Source organism: Rhinopithecus bieti, unplaced genomic scaffold (genome assembly GCF_001698545.2).
Source record: "Rhinopithecus bieti isolate Rb0 unplaced genomic scaffold, ASM169854v2 scaffold_79719, whole genome shotgun sequence".
Taxonomy (NCBI): domain Eukaryota; kingdom Metazoa; phylum Chordata; class Mammalia; order Primates; family Cercopithecidae; genus Rhinopithecus; species Rhinopithecus bieti.
The window spans coordinates 103,526-111,288 of NW_016830040.1; the positions used below are offsets into that span (position 1 = coordinate 103,526).

At 38.4% G+C, this 7,763-nt stretch overlaps 1 protein-coding gene across 1 annotated transcript in view; it reads right to left on the reverse strand.

Moving 5' to 3' along the window:
• TRIM36 (tripartite motif containing 36) overlaps positions 1–7,763 on the reverse strand; it is a 47,548-nt gene that overhangs the window by 8,209 nt on the left and 31,576 nt on the right. The window contains exons 6-8 of the mRNA XM_017865188.1: positions 5,077–5,330; positions 4,713–4,837; positions 1,294–1,581 (exon numbers count right to left, since the gene is read on the reverse strand). Coding sequence (XP_017720677.1) covers positions 1,294–1,581; positions 4,713–4,837; positions 5,077–5,330 — 667 coding nt within the window. The remainder of the gene's footprint in view (positions 1–1,293; positions 1,582–4,712; positions 4,838–5,076; positions 5,331–7,763) is intronic.

The following is a 7,763-nucleotide window of genomic DNA, read 5'->3' on the forward strand; positions in this document are numbered from 1 at the left end:
CTAGCAAACTACAACCATGACCAACATGCGAGCCGACCATTCTTCCTGCTAATGCCTATTTTCCTGGCATGATTATTTGTGCTTGCTCTCAATCTCAAAAGTCTCCCAGTTTGCAAAATAAATTTAAAGGGTCACCCTAGTCATGTATCTTCTCTCATAAAAAGGAAGACAACCCTTAACACTTCCTCTCCTCCCTCCCCCTCCACTATGTGACTGAAAACAGCGATTATGTCCAGGTTTTTCTACCACTTTCAGGCAGAAAGACTAGAAAAGGAAGCAGAAATAGCATAAACCATAAAATACTTAATACTTGCAAATTCATCCCAAAACTCTCTATTGGATTTTGTTAAAATTTAAGAAATATAATTTTAGCCAATCTTATATGTTTGTATTTCAATTTTTTAAAAGCCACAATGTGCATGAAAAACAAATTGTGCTTTTCTATTTTGAAGAAAAAAGGAAGAAAGAGGAGAGTGCAGAAAATGTGGGTACATAAGACACTAAAAACAGGCAGGGAGCAGTGGACCTAAAATCCAATTAAAGGTATCTGTAAGGCAGTGACTGAAAGGGGAAAATGTGTTCCTGCTAACCAGGCTGAGCACAACTTTGGTTCTAAATATCCCTTGTTCATGGAGACATCATAGTGAACACCAATGAACCTTTAAAGTCATTCTCATTCTATAAAAATCTTTAGGCGCTCTATATGTAGTATCAGTGGTTTTTAACTTGGGAAGGGAGGGGGCGATGACTGGGCATGAGGAGCTTTTAGCGCGGGATGAAAAGTTATTCATGTGGTTCTAATATATGGCTTCCATCCCTATTAGCTGAGAATTGCCAAGTTAGATAAAAAATCCAGACAAATCAGAATTAGGTTAAATCAAAATTATATTTTAGGATATTACATCAATAAATTTTAAAAATACCTACCTAGATCTTGTGCTTTAGAGATTTCCATAAACTAACCAAAAATACAGAATTATGTATTTAAAACTTTTAAAGTACCATTTATGCTATTTTAATCCCAACTTAATAGCTCTGCTCACCCGAATTTCTTCCTTCCATGTTTTTCTCTATCTGATATCAGTTAAAACCTAATCCTGTTCTCAGCCTACAAGGTAAAATTCGAGTACTCAGTTCATTTCTAAATCCCAGTTGGGACAGAAGCTACTTTTCTGGAGTCTTTTAAAAACAAGAGCTGGTTTCAATGCAGGTCTACATGGAGATATTGACTAGTTTATTTCATCAAGGTCTCGTGCAACTCTATGCTTTTTTTATTCCTGATATTCACCATACCTGGAGCTGGAGGAGTATGAAGAATCAATTCTCTGCTACAAGGACTACAGATTGAACCCTTGTAAGCTCTTACTCTGAAAGCATAGGTACTACTGTTTTCCAAGTCTTGAATTATTTTACTTGTTCCACACACTTCTATCTCATTCCATGACATTTCATCTTCTCTATTGATTTTCCGATATTCAAGAACATAGCTATCAGCTTTATCCTTTTCTGGATGGTGCCAATTTATCAAGGCATTGTTATAAACTTTGCTCTGTTCCTCATTGATCTCTGGCACATCTATGCCTGAAAGAATTATAAAATAGAAAACAACATTAAAATATTGACATTTGAAAACCAGTGGTTTTCCTCAAAAAATAACATATAAACAATATTTACTGATTTTTTTTTTTTCCCCCAGACGGAGTCTCACTATCTCCCAGGCAGAAATGCAGTGGCCGGATCTCGGCTCACTGCAAGCTCCGCCTCCCGGGTTCCCGCCATTCTCCTGCCTCAGCCTCCCGTGTAGCTGGGACTACAGGCTCCTGCCACGACACCCAGCTAATTTTTTGTATTTTTAGTAGAGACGGGGTTTCACCGTGTTAGCCTGGATGGTCTCGATCTCCTGACCTCGTGATCCGCCCACCTCAGCCTCCCAAAGTGCTGGGATTACAGGCGTGAGCCACTGCGCCCGGCTATTTACTGATTTCTATGCTGTCCAATAATTTTCTAAATTTATAATACTATAAGAAAGCACAAAATTAAATATATTAAATTTTTAAATATATTTTATATTTAAAAGATATATCTATATTTGTAACTGAAAGGAGAAATAATAATAATAACACAAAAAAAACTGACTCAAAGCCACAAGTAAATTTTTTTTAACCACACGCCTTCTACCTACTGAATAACAGTCCATGACTTGAAATTTTTTTACCTACGTCCTTCCCTAAACAAACTATTATTTTAATATTTTAAAATCTAAGTCTGGTAAGAATATCAAATTCTCAATGAATTTTTTTTTTTTTTGAGACAGAGTCTTGCTCTGTTTTTCAGGCTGGAGTGCAGTGGCATGATCTCAGCTCACTCCAGCCTCCGCCTGCCACGTTCAAGTGATTCTCTTGCCTCAGTCTCCCAAGTAGCTCGGATTACAGGTATGTGCCACCACGCCATACTAATTTTTTGAGTTTTTAGTACAGACGGGGTTTCACCACGTTAGCCAGGATGGTCTCGATCTCCTGACCTTGTGATCTGCCCACCTTGGCCTCCCAAAGTACTGGGATTACAGGCGTAAGCCACCGGTGCCCGGCCTCTCAATGAATATTGTTTCTTTTCATATTTTATTCTATAGAGTTGCAAAGCAAATTAATTTTTCTGAATAGAATCATGATACATATTTTTGTAAGGAAATCAGAAACTAAAAAATACACATTAAAAGATTTTACTATAACCCTTTTGCATAGATCCTGCCAGTATTTTCCCCCTCAGTGGTATACTACTACATGGATATATCAACATTTAACTGTTTAGTTTTGGAAACAGGTTTCCGGTTTTTCACTAAAATAAAATGATTAAAAGCTAAATCTTTGTCCATATGCATAGTCCTTTCTATAGAGCCAATTCCTAAGCTTAACTGCTGGAATCATATGCTAAGAACAATATGCTATAAAAACTACACACACACATTTATGTCAAATCACAGAGAAGGACATGAATAAGAAGCAGAGCCTCTCTCCTCTCCTGATTTCCGAATGTAGAAGCATGTCTGTGTATGCTGCGTTTATACAGCTGCACGTTATGCAGCCATAACGAGTTCTGGAAAGTTACCCAAAATACATTTTAAAATTAAAAAAAAAGTTACAGAATAACACAAATAGTATGCCCCTACCCCATACCCTTTTCTTTCTTTTCTGAAAGATAGCTTTCAAAAAAAAAAAAAAAAAAGTATGTAGCAAAAAGTGAGGGGAAGATCCATCAGCCAGAAGCTAGGTGACTATCCCATTCTCATCCATCTCTTTCCTTGCTATACAATGGTATAACCCAGGACCACCCACCCTCAACCTCACCTTTCCAGCAACCACTTTGGGATCCACAGGGAGGGAGGACCTAGGACTCACAGGTAAGCAAAAATATATTTGTATATATACTATTCAAGTATACATTTTGGAAACACAGTATAGTGTATGAAATACAATCAGCATTTTAAGTGATGACAAATATCTTTGAAAAAATAAGGTAATCATAATAACTAAGTATCTGATTCAGGTACAGATTTGAAAAAGAGGTCGCAGTAATCCTTCAGTTTTAAACTTTTAACAAGACAAATGTCCTTTATTAACACACAAATCTACAAATCTGTACCTATAAAGTAATTACACTATAAGCATATCTTTCTAAGGACTGTAATTGTTCACCATTACTAGAAGAGAAACCTTAGGGAGAGGAATGAGGTAAGCAGAAGAAAAACAGGCAAGGAAGACCTCCCTGCTAGGGAGTAGCAAAACAGAAACATAAGCAAGTGTTATGGGCTGAACTGCATCCTTCCCCAGTCCCCCAGACCCCACCCCTCGCCCCTGGAAATTCACAAGTTGAAGTCCTAAACCCCAGTATGTACCTAAGAATGTGACTGTATTTTAAAATAGGGTCTTTAAAGAGGAAATCAAATTAAAATCAGGTCATTAGAATGGGCCCTACTCCAATATGACCAGTGTCCTTACAAAAAGAGAAGATTAGATCACACACACACACACAAATGGAGGACCATGTGAAGACACAGGGAGAAGACAGCCATGTATCAACCAAGAGGAGAGGTTCAGAAGAAACCAACCCTGCCAACACCCTGATCTCCTACTTCTAGTCTCTAGAAATGTAAGAAAATTAATTTGTTTGAGACACTCAGTCTATGATACTTTTGTCACTGCAGCCCCAGCAAACTAATACAGCAATGTAGACAGCCTGCAGATTCCATCTCTAGGCTTCTGTCCGAGAAACTCACATACACTTGCCCCAAAAATTCTGACAAGGATGTGCAATACAGCATTGCTTTATAAAAGACGAAAAAAATAGAAAAAAGTATCTTAGTAGGAAAATGATTTATTTACTTACGAAATACTGTAAACAGTTAAAATATCACTTTAAACCAAAATTTCACATATTAACAAATATTTACGTTAATTTTCTAAAAGAATTTATAAAAGAATACATACAACATAATGTTATTTATGCAATGTTTAAAACACACAAACTAATGAAACATAGTTTTGTGCATAAAATACAGTTACAAAACATAAATAGGATATGATTTCAGGATGCTACGATAGTCCTGGGCAAGTGATATGCTGTTTTATAATGTTAAATTTAAGAGAACTTGTGTTTTCTTCCACACAATATAAATTCAGACAAAAGAATGAGGTTTTGCCTTCATTAAGACTTACCACTAGAGAAAAAAGATAATTCTCCAAGAAGTTCTGTTTGTTTAGAGGTATTAACAACATAGTCTTCAAAAGAAGTCTGAGCTGCAGGTCTAAAGCTCTTCAAAGATTCTGTGGCTTTCTGTATTCTGCAGACAGATATTTTATACAAAAAATGATTCTTCAAGAAGGCAAATCAAACTAAATATCTGCAACATGATTAACAAAATAAAACTCACACTTCTTTCAAAATTAAAGTTAAGAATGAGGCAAGATGTACCTCACATTAACACAGCATTATGGACCACTCAGAGCTACAGTGAGAATACACAGCAGCATTTAATAAAATTGCTCAAGAGGTTCTGAAGTTAGAAGTAAAAGAGAATACCTGAGGTGGAGCTGCTTTGCTGTTTGTACAAAGCAGGACTGATCCGTCTCCTTTAGCACTTCTTGAGCATATCCCACAAGTCCATTGTTCTCTAGAAGTCCCTGGTACTCTTCCATTTGAGTCTGAAATTTGTCTAATCTTAGTTTCTTGGAGGAGTCAATTGCTTTCAAAACAGATGATTTCCTCTCTTCCAGAATTTCAAAGAGCTTTTCAAAATGTGTAATTGCTTCTTCTTTAGCCCTCTCTCCATTACACTATGAAAAAACAGTATCTCCATTACACTAAGATAAAGCATTGCCTCTTCTGCTAAACCCAAATGGCTTTCCACAAAGTTCTACATAATTATATTTCATCTACGTGATGACAACATTATCAAAATTCAATAAAACCAACCTAGATATTATAAAGAAAAAAAGTTTTATCTGACTCTGAAATTTTCAAAACAATATTTTGGCATCAAATACATTCAGCAAAGAACAAATGACAACTTTTATTCAGATTTACTTTGTTAATTTTATAATATTGTACTTCCTTAAGCTTTTCATCTCCAAAGTCCAGTGTAGACAATTTAGTCAATTAAATAAGAGAACAATCTTTCAGTGGTATATAAAGGAATCTGAAGGAGAAATGAACTGATTTAACCAAAAACAGGAAAACACAAGTCCAGAGCTTTGAATTCATTTCAAATTCAGAAATATTTTACCCTTTCTACGCTACTCCAACATTTTAAAAAGTTGTTCTTGTTTTTGTTTTTTTGAGATGGAGTCTCTCTCTGTCACCCAAGCTGGAGTGCAGTGGCACGATCTCAGCTCACTGCAACCTCTGCCTCCCGGGTTCAAGTGATTCTCCTGCCTCAGCCTCCCAAGTAGCTGGGACTACAGGCACATGCCACCATGCCTGGCTAATTTATTTTCATATTTTTAGTAGAGACGGGGTTTTGCAGTGTTAGCCAGGATGGTCTTGATCTCCTGACCTCATTTGTGATCAACCCTCCTTGGCCTCCCAAAGTGTTGGGATTACAGGCGTGAGCCACTGCACCCAGCCTAAAAAAGGTTTTAGCCACAAAACTCTAAAATATGACATTCTTTACTAAGATATAAAAATAAAAGTATCCTCTTCACATTAATATAAATTATAATTAAATTCTGACTTAGCTGTGTGACCATATGCTAATCATTTCACTTCTCTTTCTGTTTTCTCTTCTGAAAATAGGGGATAAGAAAACCATTTAGGTTTTGTGAAGAGATTTTAAAAGGTTATTTACATAAAGTACATACCACAATGTCACATACTGTAAATAAACATTCATACAAACTGTCAGAAAATGATCCTAGTATGGGTTAAACATTCTGAATTCCTATAAAATCAGAGCTCATGATTTGAGAAGACTGGCAAAGCGCTCCTAAGCAGTTATTACAACAGACTCACAGCAGCCAACAGAAAAGTCTTTGAGGCCACTGTTTTTTTTTTGAGACGGAGTCTCGCTGTGTTGCCCAGGCTGTAGTGCAGTGGCGCAATCTTGGCTCACTGCAAGCTCCGCCTCCTGGGTTCACGCCATTCTCCTGCCTCAGCCTCCTGAGTAGCTGGGACTGCAGGCGCCTGCCACCATGCCCATTTAATTATTTTTTGTATTTTTTGTAGAGACGAGGTTTCACCGTGTTAGCCAAGATGGTCTGGATCTCCTGACCTCATGATCTGCCTGCCTCGGTCTCCCAAAGTGCTGGGATTACAGGTGTGAGCCACCACACCCGGCCTTTTTTTTTTTTCTTTGAGAAGGAGTCTCGCCCTGTCACCCAGGCCAGAGTGCAATGGTGTGATCTTGGCTCACTGCAACCTCCGCCTCCCGGGTTCAAGCAATTCTCCTGCCTCAGCCTCCCGAGTAACTGTGATTACAGGCGCGCGCCACCATGCCTGGCTAATTTTTTTGTATCTTTAGTAGAGACTGGGTTTCGCCATGTGAAACTTGTGGCCAGGCTGGTCTCAAACTCCTGACCTCATGATCCACCTGCCTCGGCTTCCCAAAGTGCTGGGATTATAGGCGTGAGCCACCGCGCCTGGCCAAGAACATTCTTAAAAGCTGACAATATATGGCAGAAGTGTACTGTGCATTTTCCAATGGCTTCCAGCCAACACCAATATAATGAAAGGAAATTTTTTCCAGATCTCCTGTTTCCTAACCCTGAAAACCACATATTTTTAAAAGAGAAGGAGCAGAAGGGAGTGATATTTTGATAGTATTTCACTGACAAATCACAACATTAAACTCAGAAATATCATTATAGAGATTTTTTTCCAGGTAAGTATAATTACAGATAAAAAGACAGTATCACCACCATCACTGAGTAAAGGTCAAGAATGGAGGCAAGTTATCTACCATAAAAAAAATTCTTAGGCCGGGCGCGGTGGCTCAAGCCTGTAATCCCAGCACTTTGGGAGGCCGAGACGGGCGGATCACGAGGTCAGGAGATCGAGACCATCCTGGCTAACACGGTGAAACTCCGTCTCTACTAAAAAATACAAAAAACTAGCCGGGCGAGGTGGTGGGTGCCTGTAGTCCCAGCTACTCGGGAGGCTGAGGCAGGAGAATGGCGTGAACCCGGGAGGCGGAGCTTGCAGTGAGCTGAGATCCGGCCACTGCACTCCAGCCTGGGCGACAGAGCGAGACTCCGTCTCAAAAAAAAAAAAAA